Source organism: Schistocerca cancellata, chromosome 6 (assembly GCF_023864275.1).
Source record: "Schistocerca cancellata isolate TAMUIC-IGC-003103 chromosome 6, iqSchCanc2.1, whole genome shotgun sequence".
In the NCBI taxonomy this organism is placed as follows: domain Eukaryota; kingdom Metazoa; phylum Arthropoda; class Insecta; order Orthoptera; family Acrididae; genus Schistocerca; species Schistocerca cancellata.
In genome coordinates this window covers 362,491,240-362,512,541 of record NC_064631.1, presented here as the reverse complement: position 1 = coordinate 362,512,541, position 21,302 = coordinate 362,491,240, and the positions used below count along the sequence as shown (strand labels likewise).

The following is a 21,302-nucleotide window of genomic DNA, read 5'->3' as shown; positions in this document are numbered from 1 at the left end:
AGTGGAGGTTGAGCCCCATAAGACATGATGAGCATTCGAGTCTCCCAGGAGGAGAAATGGGTGGGGGAGTTGTTCCATAAGATTTGTGGTAGCCTCAGGGGCTACTTCATTAGACGGATGTAAATACAGTGAGTAAAATGTAATCCTTCAACATATGTGGTATCCAGGGGGAGAGCAGAGGAGTGGTGTGTGCTATTTACAAACACAGCAACTCCTCCCTTGGCTCTTTCCCAGTCGAGTCATCCTTGCATTAGAGTGTATAGCCCCATAGTACGGGGGAATCAGATGCTTTCAAACGTGTTTTCTGCAAATCCATGCACAGTGTGCATTCCTGTGGTAGGAGCTTCAGATCCTCCACATGTGTCCTGAACCCATTAATGTTTCACTGAAGGATAGGAGCCATCTACAGGTATCATGGGGGAGCACTTTCATCCTGACTTTCTGATATGGAGGGAGGAGGAGGTGACCCAATTCTATATCAACATTTATTTTGATTCTTTGGACACCCAGAAGTTTACATTCTAATTCTTCCAGGATTTGGAATTATCTCTCACATTGTATGTCAAGAAAGAGGAAAAATTGAATCATTTGGAACACTAGGTATAATTTATGCTATATTATCAATTGGACTAATAGGATTTATTGTATGAGCACATCACATATTTACAGTAGGAATAGACGTTGACACACGAGCTTACTTTACATCAGCAACAATAATTATTGCTGTAGCCTGCAATGGGTGGAGGCTCAGTCTTGGGGAAAAATGATTGCCCAGTCCAACATTATGGTCCATCACCTCTAAAGAAGAATCTAGAGAGATATTAGAGAAGATGATGTTGGCATCGTCATGCTATTTGCTTCCTGACTCCATCTGTGGTGGATGTTTTGCCTTCAATCTTTTCCCTGGGTAGTCTTTGCAGCCACAACCACAGCTGTGGTTGTGGCAGCACTGGATGGCATACCAGACTGATCCTCTGGAGGGACAGGGATCTTCACAATGTCAGCACCCACAGATTTTTCTGAAGTTTTGGAGGGAGTGGCAGGCTTTGAAGTAACTGCAGCAGCAAAAGTGCACTGACAAACACAGTTGCTAGTCCTGATACTAGCAACCTCAATTTGTGTAGCAGGCATCAGCTTTCTGCACTGGCTGTTTAACGACTAAAGCAAAGGAGGCAGTGAATGGTTTGCTAGGTTTAATATGGACTGAGGCAGCCATCCTTTAGATGGACATTGACATCAAGGAAGGTGACTTGTTTGGCTGAGAAAGACAAGGTGAAGTTAATGGGGTGTTGAGGTTCTGGAAAAATCAGGGCAAGGGTGTCCATCACCTCTGTCTCATCTCCTACATAATTGCAACATTGTTTCTCTTTTTTCTCTCATTATTTGTTATATTTTGCTAACATTATTCTTTCCACTTGCCATTTTCTCTTTTTCTTATTCTAATCCAGCATAACATATCATTCCATCTCCCCATTGGTATCTCTGAACTGTAGATGACATACAGCTTACTACTGTATTAAACAATGGAAACTCCAGGTTGGAGTATCAACAATGAAGGAAAAGATAGATTGCTACTCATCATAAAGACAACATGTTAAGTTGCAGATACGCACCATTAAAAGAGTGGCCACAGCCTTCATCAGAACAAGATAGAGAAATGCACACCATTTGTTCACTCAAGCAAGCACATCTCACCACACATGACTGCCAGCTCTGGCAGCTCAGACCAGAATACAACTTTCACATGGAATGGAAGCAGAAACCTGGAGCGGGTGGGGAAGGGAAGGGATAGCAGTCTACAGATGGGAGAGAGAGGAGCATAATCTATCAGAGTGTGCAGGAAAAAGGCACAGGCACAGTATCGCAACGTTGTGGCACATCAACATGGGGAAAATGGTGTGAAAAAGGAGAGGAGTGGGCGAAGATGAGCAGATGCACTGGCAGAGAGGAGCAAACAGAGAGAGTGGCAGATGAGATTGGGGAGGAGGTGATAGGACAGAGTGGGTGGAAACTGTCAGGTGGAGGGTGTAGGTACACCACTTTGCCATGGGTTGAGACTGGGATAATTACAGGAGTGGAGAATTTGTTTTAAGGATAATTCACATCTGTGCAGCTCAAAAAAGCTGGTGGCACAGGGGAAGGCACAGATGGCTCAGGTAGTGCAGCAGCCATTGAACTAAATCATGTTATGTTCAGCTGCATGTTGTGCCACCACGTGATCTACTTTGCTACAGTTTGGTGGTAGCTGTTCTTTCTAGTGGACAGCTGGTTAGCAGTCATGTCAATATAAAAAGCTGTGAAATGATTGCAGCAGAGCTGTTATATGACATGGCTGCTTTGAAGTTGGCCCAGCCTCTGATGGGTTAGGTTAAACTTGTGGCAGAACTGGAAGTGATGGTGGGTGGATTGGACAGATCTTGCACCTGGGTCTTCCACAAGGAAATGATCCTTATGACAAGAGGTTGGGACTGACAGTAGCATAGGGATGGACTAGGATGTTTTGGAGGTTGGATGGGTGATGGAACATCACTTCAGGAGAGGTGGGCAGACTCTCAAGTAGGCTGTCCCTTATTTCAGAGCATGATGATAGGTAATAAAAGTGCTTGTGAAGGATGTGGTTCAGTTGTTCCAGTTTGGGGTATTGCTGGGTGACAAAGCGACACTCCTTTGTAGGTGGTTCGTGGGATGGTGGGAGAATTGGGGGCATAAGAGGAAAATGGCATGGGAGACCTGTTTTCGGCCTAGATCTGTGGCATGGTGCCTGTCAACAACAGTCTTGGTGAGACCTTCAGCACACTCAGGTTGGATGGGTGATGGAACATCATTTCAGGAGAGATGGGAAGGCTCTCAAGTAGGGTGTCCCTTGTTTCAGAGCATGATGATAGGTAATAAAAGTGATTGTGAAGGATGTGGATCAGTTGTTCCAGTTTGGGGTATTGCTGGGTGACAAAGGGACACTCCTTTGTGGCTGGTTCATGGGATGGTGGGAGAATTGGGGGCATAAGAGGAAAATGGCATGGGAGACCTGTTTTCAGCCCAGATCTGTGGCATGGTGCCTGCCTATGACAGTCTTGGTGAGACCTTCAGCACACTCATCAACAGAGTTCTTGTCATTGCAGATACACCATCAATGGGTGGCCAGGCTGTATAGGAAGGATTTTTTGGTGTGAAAGGGATGGCACTACCAAAATGCAGGTACTGTTGGTGGTTGTTGAGCTTAATGTAGACAGAGGACTGGATGGAGCAATCAGAGAGCAGGAGGTCAATGTCTAGGAAGGTGGCATGCTGGGTTGAGGATGATCAGGTGAAGTGGATGGGAGAGAAGGTGTTGAGGTTGTGAAGGAATGAAGATAGGATGTCTTGGCCCTGAGTTCAGATCATGAAGACATTATCAATGAAATTTAACAGACCAGGGGTTCAGCATTTTGGAAGCCTAAGAAGGTCTGGCATAGGAGGGTGCCATGCAGGCACCCATGGCTATGCTGTGGGTTTGTTTGCATATCTTCTCTTTAAAGAAGAAGTAATTATGGGTTAGGATAAAGTTAGTAAGGTGTATGAGCAATGAGGTGGTGGGTTTGGAATCTGAAAGATGTTGGGAAAGGTAGTGTTCAATAGTGGCAACACCATGGTCATGTCAGATGTTGCAGATGTCAGAGGTGGCATCAACAGCAACAGGTAGGGATCTAGGAGATAAATGGGTGGAGATGGTGGAGAGATGGTTAAGGAAATGGTTGCTATCTTTGACATGGGAGGCTAGATTATAGGCGATTCTTTTGGTGGGGCCACAATAGCCAGCCACAATGGGGCATCTAGGATTATTGGGTTTGTGGATTTCGGGTAGCATGTAGAAGAAGGATGTGCAGGGTGTCATAGGGGTGAGGAGGGAAGGGCCTAAGGCTTTAAGCAGGTAATGAAGGTTGTGTTGGACTTCTGGGCCAGGATCACTTTGGCAAAGTGTATGAGTGGAGGAGTCAGATAATTGGCAGAAGCCTTCTGTCATGTAGTACTGTGATTCATAACAACAGTGCTGGAACCTTTGTCTGCAGGTAGGATGATTGGGTCAGGATTTGTTCTGAGGTTGTGTATGGCTATTCTTTCATCTGCTGAAAGGTTGTTGTTCTGAGGAAGGGAACTGGGAAAGTATGGTGAGGCCAAGTTGGAGGTAAGAAATTCTTGGAAGGTGGCCAATGGGTTGTTAGGTGAGAGGATGTGGGAGAGGGCCATGATTGGATTCTCGTATGAACTGAGAGAAACAGTTCATTTCCTTAGACACCTGTGACAGTTCTTCCATAGCTATGGGACCTATACAGATACATCTTTTTCATTTTTCTGCCACATCTATGAATTCCTATGGATTGCACCAAAGGTCCTTGCAGTGCTGTATCTGTTATATTTAACTGAGCTGTATTCTTAAGATTAAACTATCTCAACATGTTAATAGCTAATCCTCATCATCCTTGTACATAAGTTTGAATTTTACTTACAAAACATATTCATTGTGAGTTGGAACCTCATGCTACATTGTTATGTTAGTGGATAAAATGTAGCACATAATGCGAAGGTTTATGAGCAACGAAACATTTACAATAAAAAAGAACCTTGTTTTCACAACCATATCCGTATATGTAGTGCTCACAGATGATTGTTAAGTCTTAAAAATCACATTGATGATCCTTATCATCAATGAATGGAACATGTCAAGCTAACATAAACAGATGTGCTAATGTACATTTTACTGTGTAATGGTATTGTGATTTTCAAGACTTAACAATCATCTGTGAGCACAACATATATGGACATGGCCATGTGCACAAGTTGCTTTTTGATTTTAAATGTTGTATAAAGTACTACATTTTATCTGCTAATGTGACAACTTAGTATGAGGCTCCAACACACAATGACCACATTTAGTAACAAAAATTTTTGAAGATGACAGCAAAATAAATAAATGCAATTTTGGCTATAGGAAGTTTTTTGCCGAGTAGAACAGATCACTACTTCTCATTTTTCAACATGAGAAAATCCAATTTCATTGTATTGGTAGCTATCATGTCAATTATTCACTCTAAATTAGCTGAGGAATACCTTCTTCTACAAAGTTAAAACAATTTTTCAGACATACTACCAATAACAACAACATTTCTTGTATACAACATAAAAATCAGAACACAATAATCAATTTTGAAGCATACAGTATTATAATGACTGAATAAAAAATAGCAATTGGATCAAAACAGAAATTGTTGTATGTTTTATGGAAACTATTTAGTTTTTTTTAGTCATATGTATTTTCCTGTAGTAGAAAATAAGTTGAAATAGACAGAAGATTTATGGAGGTCACCGAGAATCTTGCTCAAGAGAACTCTACCACATTTAGGAAAGACAGAAACTCCAAGCAAGACTAATTTAAGACACATGTATACTAACCAGCCAATAATAAATGATGTGATTTTCTTGACTGCCCACGTTGTATTTGTAATGAATGACGTAAGAATCTCCTTCAAAGAACAACCCATGCCGATCTTGTGGCAGTTTATCCAGTTCAAAATTATTCACTCTCCATACTTCTTTTGTTCCAGAACCATCATCAACTAGCTGAGATTTTGCAGCCAGTTGTGGTTTCTCATGAAGTGTTGATGCATCAAGTTTTGTATGAACAGTAACTGCAATGTGGTTCACTGAAAAATTTATTTCAACCAAAGTCATTAACTTTCTTAAAACAACAGCAGCAGCAGCAGAAATGACAACAACAACAACAACAACAACAACAACAGCAGCAGCAACAACAACAACATTGTAATCACTGAAACTTTCATGTCCACTTGTCGACATACTGCTTGAAGGCATCTGTTTCTCTTCATCTGGCTAATGACTGTCTTACAATCTGATGTTCTGCAGAACGAGTGGGTAGCATTTACAAAGAATTGTCCTCCAACGCTACTGTTAAAGTAAAATGGGCACATCCGGGCAGTACATCGACATTTTTAATGAATCACTGTCAGTTTTGGAAGTACCATTTGTGATTGGTTTACAGCTAATATACCAGCTGGCTATAATTAAACTTTCCCCATTTGACATGTTATAACATGGAAACTAATTACCATACAAGTACCAAACTTGGTAGCATTAATGTCCAGAGCATGGGGTGCATGATTTCCTTGCGTTACAGTGCCACCATCTAGTTCCAACTATGGACACCAGGTGCCATGATCAGTCATCATGATTCATACTCTCACACACCTGACCAGTCGCAGTGCACTTGTTTACGCATCAACATGAGCTTGGACAAAAGGAGCAGGGCATTATTGGTGAAGGTCTATTTCTAAAACAACAGTAATGGTGTAGCTGCACTTTAAGAATATTGCTGGCTGAAATGATTATAGAAGGGTTCTTTTTCTCCACCTACTGCGCTGAGCATGATGAAAAAGTTCAAATCAACTGGAGAATTGGGTGTCACTCTGGGAAGAGGATGACAACTGATTGCACAACAGGTGGTTGATGAAATTGCTATTGCTATGGCAGACAATTCTGTGTGCAATTCCCGATTGTCAGGCAGTGTGCATGCTGTGTCATGATAGTTGAACATCCTGTAGTCCACTGTATGGAAGGTGTTTTCAACTATTGTTAAATAGTATCTGTACAAGACCCATATTATACAGCAGCTTTCACCACAGGATGCACAACGATGTGTTGAAATTGCTCTCCACTTTCTCACAAAGATTGAAGTTGATGAGGGATGGCCCTGGACCATCCTATGGATAGACGAAGTTCATTTTTCTCTGGCAGGTGAGATGAACACATAGAATTTCTGAGTGAGGTGATCTTCACTTCCAGTCATTGTGCATGAAGTTCCTCTGTATGGTGAATGTGTCATAGCATGGTGTGGCTTCATGGCTACATTCATCACAGAGCTATTCTTTTTTGGACAGGTTGGTGCTCAAGGACCAAAGTGTTACTTCAATGTGCTTCGCCAGCATGTCATACCTGTCCTACAGGAAAGAGACACATTGAACTCAACAGTTTTCATGCAAAGTGGGGCACCACTGCACATTGAATGTGAAGTTCACCTTCTTCTCCGAAATACATTTGGAAATGATCAAATTATCAGCCAATTGTTTCGAAATGCTTGGGCAGCATGATCATCTGATCTCACTACCTGTCATTTCTGGTTATGGGGCTACCTGAAGGACAGGGTTTACCATTGGAACATTCACACATGTGCTGATCTGGAGTGCAGTGCAGCATAAAAAGAGAGGTAGCCATCATACCTATGGACATGCTTTGTTCTTCTCTGCAGAATGCAATCCTACACTTTCAGACTCTTCTGGTCACTGATGGGTGCCGTATTGATGTACCATAGCAGCACATTAAAAGTTTTTCAACTGAACTGATTCTGCATTATTTCTCTTCCCCATGTCCTTGACATTAATGCTACTAAGTTTTGTACTCATACAGTAATTAGTTTCCATGTTATAGCATGTTAAATAGAGAAAATTTAATTGTAATACCAAATATTACATGGTATGAAACAAACTCATTTTCAGTTAATACAGAACTCTATTAGATTATGTCATCTAAGCAATGCTAAGTGAACTCAATAACGTGACCATGCAAATGGAGTGCCTAACATTCTTACAAATTAATATCCACTCTGTGACACCTAAGTTTTTGGAACTCCATAACTTTCATTACCATTAAAATTGTAGTTTGTTTGTGGTGAATGAATACTGTCACAGACAAAGTACTTTTGGATGAAACACACCTTACCTAATGCAATTCAGTAATGAAATTAACAGAAAAAGAAATAATTAACTGATCTTTTCTGTTCACCAAGTCATAATTTAACTACAGTCAATTTATATAGTCACTTTAAAATATTCAGATTGTACTAAAACAAGCTACAAAATCACCTGTAGCTGCTTTTCCAATTCCTGTAGTTTGATTCTTGTCCTTCCAAGATGAAAACAACATCTTAAATTCTACTGGTTCACCACCATCTACAACACGGGTCACAGGTGTTGTGACAGGATATCCTTTCTTCGTCACAAATCCATTTGCATTTGCCATTGCTTCAGATCTCTCCTTTTGTGAGGCTTTCTTTCCGATCCAAACCCATATACCATATTGACCATTGTCAATAATAAAGGAGTCCTGAAAAAGGAATTGTAAGAGAATGCTCAACGTATGCATATAGCCATCCTTATTATATTTCACTCACAATGCTTACACATAAATCACAAAAATATTTTAATAAATAATTTGAGTACCACTGAGAAAATATGGTGCAGTAGCTGAAGATGCCATGACATAATTACTTTTTGCAATGAATCCAAGCCCATAACTTTACTTCCAGCAACAGAGTTTAACTCTGTTTAACAACCAGTGGTCCCTCCAAGAAATGGTTGACCTTCATTTTTATCTATCTTATCATAAATTGGCTCACTAAATACACAGATCTGACTAACTCTGTTTAACAACCAGTGTTCTCTCCAAAAAATGGTTTACCTTCATTTTTATCTATCTTATCATAAATTAGCTCATTAAATACACAGATCTGACTGGAAAATAGAACATATTGCAATAAATGAAATTTTATTCTTTGGAAAATTTAATTGTAAGTACAGAAGAGTGGAAGCTTTCTTTCATTAGTTGAAAACTAGGGAAGTCCTAAACTCCTTATCACTCTAAGCAACACAGGACACTGACTTCAAACAGAGAAATGCAACATGTATGGCGAACTGTGAAAACAAGTTACATGTTACACAAATATGCATGTTGTATCAAATCAAATTTGTGACTGAATTGAGGATTTCTGTTAGAGAGGATGCAGCATGTTATCTTGGAAGGTGAGTCATTGACAGATGTAGAAGTAACTACAGGTGTACTCTAGGGAAGTTTATTGGGAATCTTGTTGTCCATGTTAATGACCCAATAGACAATATCAATAGTAATGTCAGCTATTTGCAGTTGATGTAGTTATTTATAAATGAAATACTATCAGAAAAAAGTGGCATGGATATTTTGTAAGATCTTATCAAGATTTCAAACTCTTGCAAAGATTGGTGACTTGCTTTAAATGTTTGGAAATGTAATTGTACATTTCATAAAACATAGGAAAGTAGTAGTCCATGATTCCAGTGTCAAGGCGTTGCACCTGGAATTGGTTAACCCAATTCAAATAGCTGGGTGTAACTAGTTGTGAGTGTATGAAATGGAATTGTCACAGATGTAATTGTTGGTAAGGCAGGCAGGTTACTAGAAAAATGTAATTCATCTGCAAATGAGACTGTTTACATATCTCACATGTGTCCCATACCTTATAATACTGCTCAACATGTGGGAGCCACACCAAGTGAGACTAAAAGGGGAGTTTGAAGATATACAGACATACAAAGAAAGACAGCAAGAATGGTCACATGTTTGTTTGATGCATGTGAGAGCACCAAGGAAAATCTGAGAAACTTGCAGGCAGTTGATTGAACATAGATGGCAAATATCCTGTGAAAGTCTGCATACAAAGCTTAGAGAATCAATGTTGAGTGAAGAATCTAGGAATATACTGCTGCTCTCTATGTGATGTTTCCACAGGACTGTAAATTGCAGATCAGACTGATTACAGCGTGCGCAGAGACATTTAAACAGTCATTCTCCCCACATTCTGTTTGCAAATGGAATGACAAGAAACCCTGATATGTAGTACAATGGGGAGTACTCTTTACCATGCAATTCACAAAGGTTTGCAGAGTATGGGTGTAGATGAAGAAAAACTGAGCAACCATTGATCAAAAACTAGATGTAATACTTCAAGAATGTGCTTAAGAAAAATAAACAAGTAACTAACTAACAGACTGTTCTAAGCCAGCAGTAATGATTTTATTTATGGGTAATTATTTATCTCCAGTTGATTTCATCAGACCATTCCTCAAAGAAGCAACTTCTTTATGTATCAGAATTATCCTCAGATGACTGCATCGGTACCATTCATCACAGAAGCTGCTTTTCCATGTTTCAGAATCAGTTTCTGTGGTTCACTCTGATGCTCTTCTTCCTAGAATTTTGTCATGGTCACACTGTTTTCTGGACCAACTTTTGCCACTTGTTTTTATGAAATAAATATTAAGGACATAGAGTATAGAACTTCAAGAGTATCAGTTGACTGTTTCTTTGAGCATCCATCCACTCTGAGCTGATAAGCTGATTTTTTTCCACTGTGCCCTGTGTCTGTCTGTATGTGTTGATATCACTGCAACAGATGTTAGTTTTGCAGACAATGATGAAATGAGACTCCACAGCAAATATCTCTAAGTACATATAAGGCAATATCCTTAAGTTCTGGTTCTCTTCAAACTGATAGTGCTTGATGAAGCAAATTCTTTTTTTTTTTTAATGGAGAGCTGAGGGGGCTCCACTGTGTGTGCTGTTGCTCATAGTTATATGGTAGGTAATGCCCAAAGGAGTATAGTGTTGCTGTGTTAAAATTAAGGTGGCAAATATACTAAAAAACCTCCATTATGAAATCAAGAAATAAAAGAACTTTTTATCGTGGGAGGAAGGCCTGCTTTTGAATTCATAGTACAGAAATGAGGGAATTCAATATATTAAGAGTAAATCCTGAAATCAAACAATGGTCTATGCTGTGCAAATGTAAGTTGCTTCCAAGAGCCATAAACTTTAGTGCTCTAAAAAAGGAGACTGGATCACTGCACCAATTCATAAATTTGTCTTTCTTAGTTTTATTCAAACACACATGATGACCTGCTCTGTTAAATAAGTCAGATGCTGTTCTAAAACAGATATCCTGTCACAGAGGTTGGTTAGGGATGTGTCCGCTAGTGTGCTACATCACAATAAGTCTGCTCACAAGTCATGAAAATTGCATCAAGGAAGTGGACTCTCAACTCTACCATACACCCTGCTTTCTAGTCGTTTATGGACTACTATTCTGTTTAAAAACCTATTAAAATTTCATTGTAGGTGACAATATCTCAACATAAATGTAAAGGAAGCAGTAAACGATTTGGATTTTGTTATCAAACGGGAAGCAGGTCAAAGAGTTTTGAAATGAAGGGGGAGGATTGGAGATGCAAGTTGTAACACTTACAGTGGAGATGAGATCACTCTGGTAGAGAGGCCCTGCTTTGATTTCAGTAACTTTGCAAGTGCCACCATCATCACTGCACTGGTACAGTGTGAGAGCGGAGCGGGCAGTCTGCTCGAATGTCTCATCTGGAGGGCTGTCTTCGGCACTCCTCACTGATCGCTCCCTCAGATTCAGGTACTCAGAGAACACCTTCTTCTCTGACTGGTGCATCTTCTCCTCTCTACCATCCTCCAGGAACACTACTGATGTAGCATCATGCTCTACCTTTAACTTCTGTGCTACCTGCAGCAAAGAAAAATATTTGTTTGTAAGTGTCTTAATCATGATAAGCACAATAACAATAATAACTGGGACAAAAGCTATAACTCCATAAAAAAGATTAGAGTATTGTAAAACCAAGGCTGTGAAGTGCCAGGACAGGCTCTGGGGTAGGACTCATGCCCTCTGATTTGACTACAAAAAGTACTCCATAGCTTTTGCTGTTGTTGTATGGGGTAGTCAGAAACAGTCTGAAAAACTTATCAGGATAGGTTGTGCTGAGAAGTAATTGTTAAGAAAAAAATTGGTATGTTGTGCTGTTTACAATTTAATTAGCATTGAAGTTGGCCAATCAGTTCTTCATGTGAACAAATTCAAGTGGTCCGCCAGATAAAGTTGACATCAGTTGTTATCATAGCATAGATGATAGCCTGTGAGCTGCTCACCCATTGGCTCAGTTTTCTTCCTTGCTAGCTTCCCATGTCCAGTTTTTGTATCTCTCTCATGTTTGTCTTTAGGAAACTAAATGGAGAAAAGTTTTGGTGGCACTGTTGCTGACAGGCTGTTTGAATTTGTGCATGCAATATCCTTATTGACTAATTTCAATCCTAATTAAAATGGAAATGGCACAATGCACCAATTTTTTTCTTAATAATTATTTCTCAGCACAACATACCCTGCATGCTCTTACAAGTTTTTCAGACTGTTTCTGACCACCCTGTATTACAGAGTAATCACCATGTAAGTGGATCTTCTCCCGATCCAATGCAACTCCTGTCAACATGGCAATGTTTTACACAAACCTGGAGCAGATCCAGCATTCGATTTTGGGGAAGGGGGAGGGCTCAGTCATTTCCTTTTTACACCTTTCCACCCCCCCCCCCCCCACCACCACCACCATCATAATATAACATATGGTTGGACTTACGTTTAAAATGCCCCAAATGTCTAGAATTTTAATAATAGTAAAAATAAAATGGGTGGATAAAACATTTAAATATACACATAATAATTTGTGCATATCAGCAGTTAATTCATTAATTCAGTGAAAGCAGATGTGGTGGTCAAACTTTAACTCATCACATCCTGATTTCATACATGTTCATTGTATTATTCACAGAAAACATTCAGTAATAAAACATTTAATTTTAGTATTCACATGTTATACAGAATGCTCTAAAAGAAGTGTCAACTACATCCACTTAAATGTCAAGACACAGAAAGCTCAAATCCTATGCAGAAGATATGAACAATGATGAGCTTCATGATGATGTATCTTCATATTGTTTAGTGACCTGGCTATCAGTAGACCATATCGTATGGTGATTTTTCTAATTAATAGACCCAATAAAGAAAAAGAATTATCATCCACTCAACTTGATGGCCCAAATTGTTCATTAGATGTAGGTTTTCCTACATATATTCAGCTTTTATGAAGGCTAAACATATCATCTGCATCTATACTCTGTGAACCACTTAGTGACATGTGGCAGGGGTTCTTTGTGCACTACTGTCACTTCCCCGCTTTGTAGTCCCAGTCATGAATGATGCATGGAAAGAATGATTGTTAGTGAGCCTCCATGTGAGTTTGAGTCTCTCTAATTTAACCTCCATGGTGTTTCTACAAAAAATATGCAGTAGTAAGCAATGAGTTGGTTGTCTGTTTTAGGAGCATACACACTCAGAATTTTAGCAATAAAATTTACTACACCTCTATTGTAGCTTCTGCCACTGGAGTTTGATGAGCATCTCCAAATGCTTTTGCATTGCTCCTTTTTGGATCTTCTCTAGTTCCTCTATCAGTCCTGTCTGGTAAAGGGCCTGGACTGAGATAAACAAGGGTTTTGTAATCTTCATTCTCCATGGGTGGACTGCACTTCCCGACAGCTCTTCCTATGAATCTTAGTCTGGCAGCTGTCTTTTCTGATCACTCTGTATGCATATTCCCAAATATTTAACATATACAGTGACTGTTTTATGATCATGTAATCATACAATAATGTTGATTTCCACTCATTTATCTGCAATATGTTACTCTTGTAGGTATCAATGGTCAACAGCCAGTCCTTGCACCAAGCATCAATCCTTTGCAGGTCTTCCTGTATTCTGCTATGATTTTCCAGTATTATGACCATCCTGTATAGAAAAGTGTCACCTGCAAATAGCCTCATGGAGTTTTCATCAATATATCCACAATAGTAGAGTCAACAAAAGTAGATCCCCAATAGCTGGCTGTGCTGTAGCCAGCTTTCAATTAGAAAGCACAGATGGCTGTGGGCAAGAACAAAAGATGTCTATAGCTGTAACAAATATGTCTACAAAATGATATTATTTGACTGGTTGAGGTAGATGTGTAAACAGCTATGCTAAGCCCACTCCAGCTGTGTGGGATCTTCTTTCACCAGATATGCTATAGGTAATTTATATATAGTGTGAGGTGTAACTAAAGGAATGGATAAGTACTTTCTGATTTAGCATAGGACATGTTGAACTTTCATAACAGAAAGACATTCACACTAAAATATTAGTTCAAATGACTGAAGAGAATTGCTGAAACACTTTCTGTAGTTCAGGTAGAAACTGAAGACTATTTATGTAAAATTTCTAAACTTGATGAAGAAATAAATGTAGCTTTAGCGCTTTGAAGACCCTTAAAACTTCATTTTCATTCCTGGAAAATCCATTTGATGTTGTGTTGTGGTGGATGGCTGTATCATTTCAACATCAATTATAAAGGTTTCAGCAGCTGTGGAGCTAGAACAACTGTAACTGCAAGAGGGCAAAGGGCTAAACATAGTAGTTATCCAGATATTAAATTTTGTAATAATGTACCAGAAGCAAAATACCACTAACAAAGAAGTGTGCTAAGATAGTAACGTCAGTTCTTAGGACCACTTACGTTTGCAGATCACTGCACTAAACATAATTAAATCTCAACAATGATTTGATCTTATGGATGAACATTACAATGAATTTGTGCTGACTTTGGCCACAAGCCATATTTTAAAAAGCTAACAGTAAAAATGCACACTTGAAAAATCAGATAACAGGAGTAACTTGTTGTTTCTTGTTGTGTGCCAAAATGTTGTTCAGTGATGTTAATTTTAAAATTAAAAGTATTTCTTTGCTAATGAAAAAGTTCATTCACAAATGAAAAAGTTTCTCAGTTAATGTTAACAATCAGTCTCCAAACAAAGTGTCTCTCTTTGCATCAGTTTCATAAGCTTCCAGTCAGTTGCCACCCATCTCAAACAACATAAAAACTTGTCAGTAGGCTGTGCTACTTTTAATTCAAGATGAATATCTTTAAAGCATAACTGAATTATATTTTTTTCTGATTAATGATGTATCACTATGTCACTCGAATATAACATTACACAGTAAATGAAGACAAATTATAAAAGCATGTGGCGGTATGATTTAATGATATTTTGTTTCTCTTGTTTATTGGATATATTGTAAAACAATGCCAATTCATGAATATGAGAACATTTTTTCCATACAAGTGACCAATCATTTAGCACTCCTCCCCCAAATAAATCATTTCCATGTAAGGTACTTATGGAAATATTTTAAAAATTTTAGTGAAAACAAAAAAAGAGACTATTGTATTGTTCTAGCTTCCATAAAATCTGCTATCCATTCCCAGCTGGAAAGATTGATGGAAACAGTGGGGAGGAAGTACAAAATATATCATCTAATTTTATGCTGACATGTTACATAGAGGTAAGACACTATTTCACTGTGTAAGTTATACGTTACATATCAATGGTAGGTAATGAAAACCTTTTTACTCCATTTTGCTAAATGTTACCAGAGAAGCAAAAACAATGTCTTACAAAATATATAAATTGATACAGATAAAGCTACTACATGTGCAATAATATAGTAGAACACTAGTCAATGACAAATTAGAGAAACGATGTGTGCAACTATATAGTAGAACCCTAGTTAATGATACATTATAGAAATCCATGCACTTTCAATCCTCTGTTTGGTTATTGAGTTATTGCCTACTGGAATTACAAGGTTATCACAGGCAGATGAAGTTACGAGGTTTTCATTGCCTACCATTAATATGAAGAAAATCCACCAGTGAGAAGTTAATTCTATAAAATTAGATGTGAAAGTACCTGAAAATTGATAAACATGATCACAGTTGTTATATATGTAACTGAAAAGGAAAACACAAATTTGTGGTTGTGAAAAGGAAAACACAAATTTGTGGTGGTACAAATGAGAAATATTCTATTAATAAAGTTATATATAATTCCTACAGTTGTTCATTATATGCACTGACAACTTGTCCCTTGGCTGAAAACATTGTATTGATATTTTGCAAGTCTCTAACTTAGCAAAGTCTTTCAAAATAGAATGTGAACCTACTGACTTCAATGTATCAATTTCAATAGCCAAAGTTGACAGTCCATACAACTGTTCTCGATAAAGTGTTCACCTATGATACCGTACGTTTTGGAAAACTCCTTCATCACTACTACATATATATGTACGGTCTGAGGGATTTGTAACCTTACAAAAATATTGGGTAATACAACAATACTACTTCATATGAGCTTTCTCCAGAACTTCCACCAGGAACAATCAGCACTAGGATCAAAATTTCATTGTTAACCCTCTGATGGCAACAGTGGTGACACATCCCTCCAGCAATACCTTGTTTCTTCTGTAAAGTTGGCTACAATGGTTTTTCTTTTCTGTCTTGCTTGTGTATTCCTTTGTCATTTTTGTGCAAATAAGTTACAGGTCAGTTGTGCTGTTCATCTGTTGCCTTCAGCCACTACTTGATACTGCATAATCCTTGGGATCATAAGTCACCCCTGTTACTGGTACCATTTATTTAGTTGAAATTTCTTTGTTACCTTTCATAAGCTTTTCAAGTGTGGAACCTAAACATGAGGACTTTGTGAGGACTGTATTGGGGTAAGATAATGACAGTAGCGTTGAACATGACCTACTACCAAGTGAGGAAAATAATTTATAAATAAAATCTGAACATAATTCTGAGATTCAAGCTGCAACTACAGAAGATAGTGACAATTAGGAGGAGGAGGAGGAGATGAGTGAGGAGGAGGAGAATGAGAAATAGAAGAAAGAGGCATCATCAATGAACACAATCAAAAGTAAGAATGGATTTTTATGGTCTGAAGTACTGCCTATGAAAAGCGAGACCCAAAGTCAAAGCATTGTGAAAAATCCCTAATGCTGCTAACTTTTCTCAAAACATTAATTTGGAGATAGCTTCTCTCAAATTATTATTAGAAACAAGTAGATTTGAAATTATTGTAGCTCATACAAATGAGGAAGTCCAAAGAAAAGAGATGCACATATACTGGCCAAAGGTTTCTTGAAGATATGGACAGAGAAGAAATATGTGAGTTAATGGGATTAGCTTATATGAGCACTTCTAAACTGACAAAATCTAGACTGTGTCACCAGTGTATGAATGTGTGTGTCTCAACTGAGGTTCAGATTTCTTCCAAATTGTCTAATATTTAATGATAAGACAAGAGAAATAGAGAGCATAAATTTTGATCTATTTGTGAGCTCTGAACAACTTATATTCTATTTGTAACCAATTTCCACTCATATATATGTAACAACTGAGGAACATCTTTTAGGATTTTGTGGGAAGTGTCCTTTCCCTAAACGCAAAACCTGATAGATGTGTGTTCAAAATAATCACAGTGTGTGATGCCAGAATATATTATTATATGATAGATACCACCTGGAATGTAGAGAAGGAAGATAGAAATGCAAACAAAAGTTTGTCAACATGCTATGTAAACGTCCTCTCCACAACTATTCATGGGACAGGTCAAAACAGCACTTGTGACAGTTGGTTTACATCGATATCTTTGGCAGATATGAAGCTGGAAGACAATTTGACAGTTGTTTGTATGCCGGGGAAATCCCACCAAGTTTCTTACCCGACGGAAGTACGATAGTACTATTGCTGGAAATTGCTTTTCATCAGAAAAAAATGCTATTTACCTTTGCTCCTAAAAAGAAAAAAAGTGTAGTAATTTTGTTTGCTATGCAGAGTGCAGCTTACATTGATGAGACAACAAAGAAGACATAGATCACAATATTTTAGAATGGTACCAAACGACGAGTGAATGTATTTGGCTAAATAGTGTGTGCATACTCTGTTTCAAGAGGGTGTATCATGCTTGCAACTTTGCATGTTTTTAGGAATTTTGTACCAGGCAACAATAAATGTTTTTATTTTTTTCTGAATAAAATCACAGTAACAGATGGAAAGAAAAGATTTTCTAAAGAATTTTGGATTTAAACTTGCTTGACCACACATGCAGCAGTACCTACAGAAATATTTGCCACAGGAGCTGTATACCACCACTTTTGGAAGAGAACAAAGGACAGCAAAGAACAAGAACATAGATCCACAAAACTGCAGGAGCAAGGAAGATCCCACATCTGCTCTGGAGATAATGACAGAAAACTGAAAGTAGCTTGTGTAAAATGTGATAGGCCTACAAGCAATGAACATAGAAAAGAAATCTGCATATCTTGTTTCTCTTAAAGTACAATGCCTTAATAATCATTATTGATGCCCGAATAATCATTATTAAGTTACTCTTAATTGTTTACATGTTAATAAGAAGGCTAATATCTTACAATGGACCAATTGATATTCTGAAAGTTTTGTAATGTTCCAATTAATTACTAAATAAAACATTAGGGTTACCACTGAATGCTGTATTACTCACGCAAAGTAAGTTGGCACTCAGCGCAGTGGTTGATGAGAGTGACTGTAAATAGGAAATGCCATTACAGTCACTTCCATTAACCACAGTGCCTAGTGTGAACTTTGTTTGTGCAAATAGTACTTTTTATGTTAGTAATGGAGGTATAATTGCTTCCCATTGACATCACATTAATTACTGCCACTTAACATGGCATCAAGAGCCATGCATGCAGCTTTTACTGTTTGAGTTTTGACCACTGTAGAACAAAGAAAGCTTTCTTGCAGTACATTCACAAACAGCTTATTTGTGGATCCAAGTGTACTGGAATGTTTTTACTTCGATTATTGTATACTTCCAGCTGTGCCAGTTTTCATTGCTGATACTAATTATGGTATACCCCGCATGCAAATTTTGCACTTGGGAACTTCTGACACTCTTCACAGCTTTGTGTCCCAAGTGGCATTCATACTGTGTGGGCCTTAAAAAGTTTGAACTTGACGTAAAAAGAAAGGTGGAAAAACCTATTTGTTGTGCCACGGCAACATGCTTTGTCATGTACATATTGTCAAGTTAGCTATGAGGCATATCCTCAGGATTGGATACATTCCCTGTCACATTCGCAAATACAATTTTTTAGCAAAATTCAACCACTGTCCCATATGTCTACATTGCTGCAAGAATATGTTGTCCCCTGTTAGTATATGCAGCTGTAAGATCATTTAGCACACACAAAAGAATGAAAAATGTTCCATGGTACAGAATGAAGCAATATGGATTATCAGATTTAGGAGTATTTGCCATGGAATCAGCTTTGGTCCTTCAGTTAAACTTCAGTGATACAACTGACACATTTTCCATGAAGAATGCAGCTAAAGCTATGTTATGAGCATAAGGCTCTATTACGTATGTAAATCTATTACTAGTATATTCAATTCACTTGTAATACTATGCAGTAGTATGTTATGTGTAACCATGGCTGGTTTAAAATTGATCAGGTGCTTGCATGAAGTTCTGATATCTTGCAGCAGTGCTTGTTCCAGGAGTAGAACCCAGGCTATCTCCCCTCTCCCAGTACTAATATTAGATTCCACTTTTCTCAGTTTTACCACAGTAAGTGAAGTACGTTGCTTAACACTATTGTTTTGCAAAAGCATTCAGACTGTCATTTTGAATCTTCCTTATATGCTATTTCAAAGCTCCAAATGTGAACAGGTAATGAGATGCATTCTTATTATTCTATGCATCAGAAAGTCAACAGGGACAAGTCCATCTGCATGGAAAAAAAAAAACAAAACCCCTGAAGCCTTTACTGTTGCAGCAGATGGGTGGTCCTGTCTTGATATTTTCTCTCTCTGTAATGAGCATGTGCAGTGATACTGCCAGGGCTAACACCGGGTTTTCATTCATAATAGGGCAATCAAGTTTCATAAACAATAGCTATAAGTTGAGCACAAAATCATTACCTTCCCTCTTGTAATGAAGCAAAAGCTTCCATTTTATGTGCTACCATAGAGGGAATCCATTGACAAGAACCATTTTGTTAAGCAAGAGAAATCATAAAATGCTCTTTTAGATTCCATTAAATGTTGTTTCTATCTTCACAAATACCTCAAGTTTGTTTTACAATGAGATGTTTATTGTTGATAATGTTTGCTTCACGCTATTATTAGACATGTATCAGTTTTATTATTATTTGGTTTCCAGATGTTATCTACTTAGCCTTCAACAAATGAGGTTCAAATAAAAGATATTCTACAAGTAACTTTCTAATACATTTAGAAAACACAGCACACTGTGTTTCGATCCATTGTATTAAATATGCTACTATAGTGTAATGCATTTGAAGTAGGTACTTACTTAAGTAATGTCACATTCGAAACCTTCATCCATGCTCTAAATAGGACTCAAACCCATGAATATTTCTGTGCTAGGTGAACCCAAGACTGTGAAGGTTAACTATATGATTGTTCCAAATTCACCATCTCCACAACACACAATTAATTTTGTCACTCATCGCACACAAAAGCAATTTTGGAAGATTCCAAAAAGTGCTTGGTGTGTTTTAAGAAAAACAGAAGTACTTTTTGTTTGATATGTGACAGTGGATGAAACACCCTGTTCCCCAGATTTAGCTCCCTCGATTTTCCATCTATTCTAAAAACTGAAGAAATTCCTCGCTGATCAGTGCTTTTCGCCCAATCAAGAAAGCTATTGTGGCTGCAGATGGGTACTTTGCAGTACTTACAGAGAAATGCTACAGAGAGGGGATAGTGGCATTGGGACACCACTGGATAAATATATCGGTAGTAGAAGAGATTAACTCCTTTGAAAGCATAAATAATCATTTTCACTATCAGGCTGAGCACTTTTCAGACTGCCCTCATGGTAAGTAGCATAGATAACTGATAACATAGATTGTGCATGACATCATTATACTGAAACCAAAATCTAAATCATGTGGCTCAGGGCAGGAAGCTTCAATAAGTTGATGATGATGATGATGATGATGATGTTTGGTTTGTGGGACATGCAACTGCACAGTTATCAGTGCCCGAACAAATTCCCAATCATGAGAACAACACAAAAATCCAGTCATCTCGAGGCAGGTGAAAGTCCCTGACCTGGCCGGGAATCGAACCCAGGATCCCGTGCTTGGGAAGCGAGAACACAACCATGAGACCATGAGCTGCAGACTCAAGAAATTGAGTTTCTGTGATTGTATGTGCAATCTATGTATTTGAAAGTGACTTATGAAATACAATTCAGTTTACCTTAATCATAGTATTCTCAAGTTCAACTGCTTTATTACAATTTTGAGATCTCATGCAGTGTTTGGTTGCACTGAAAGATATGTAAAAGGAAGCAGTATTTCATTCTGTTAATAATACAAAAATATTTGTGAATACATTTTTGAGACTAAGACAGTATATTAACACACTGGGCCAAAGGAATGATATCATCACCAAGCAAATGTGAATGATCATCTATTTGAGGGTACTTATTGGTGTCTAAATGCTGTGAAGTGAATGATAAACAGCATTACAGTGTATATCTACATTGTAAAAATTCTTGCAGCAATTTATAAAATATTAATTGTAATGCCTGTCTTTCTAGTGTTCAGTTTCTTAGCTTGTTTTTTCCCCATTCTCTAACTGGTTACAATTTTCCCAATGTTGAAGTACAAAGGGATGTTTGGACGTTTGTTTTGAACAGTG

General features: G+C 38.1%; 1 protein-coding gene across 4 annotated transcripts in view; it reads right to left on the bottom strand.

The window, feature by feature from the left end:
- LOC126190702 (villin-1) overlaps nucleotides 1-21,302 on the bottom strand; it is a 375,484-nt gene that overhangs the window by 44,235 nt on the left and 309,947 nt on the right. For all 4 annotated transcript variants that reach the window (XM_049931170.1, XM_049931173.1, XM_049931172.1 and 1 more), the window contains 3 exons: nucleotides 11,102-11,383; nucleotides 7,911-8,151; nucleotides 5,428-5,678 (listed from right to left, as the gene is read on the bottom strand). In XM_049931170.1, coding sequence (XP_049787127.1) covers nucleotides 5,428-5,678; nucleotides 7,911-8,151; nucleotides 11,102-11,383 — 774 coding nt within the window. The remainder of the gene's footprint in view (nucleotides 1-5,427; nucleotides 5,679-7,910; nucleotides 8,152-11,101; nucleotides 11,384-21,302) is intronic.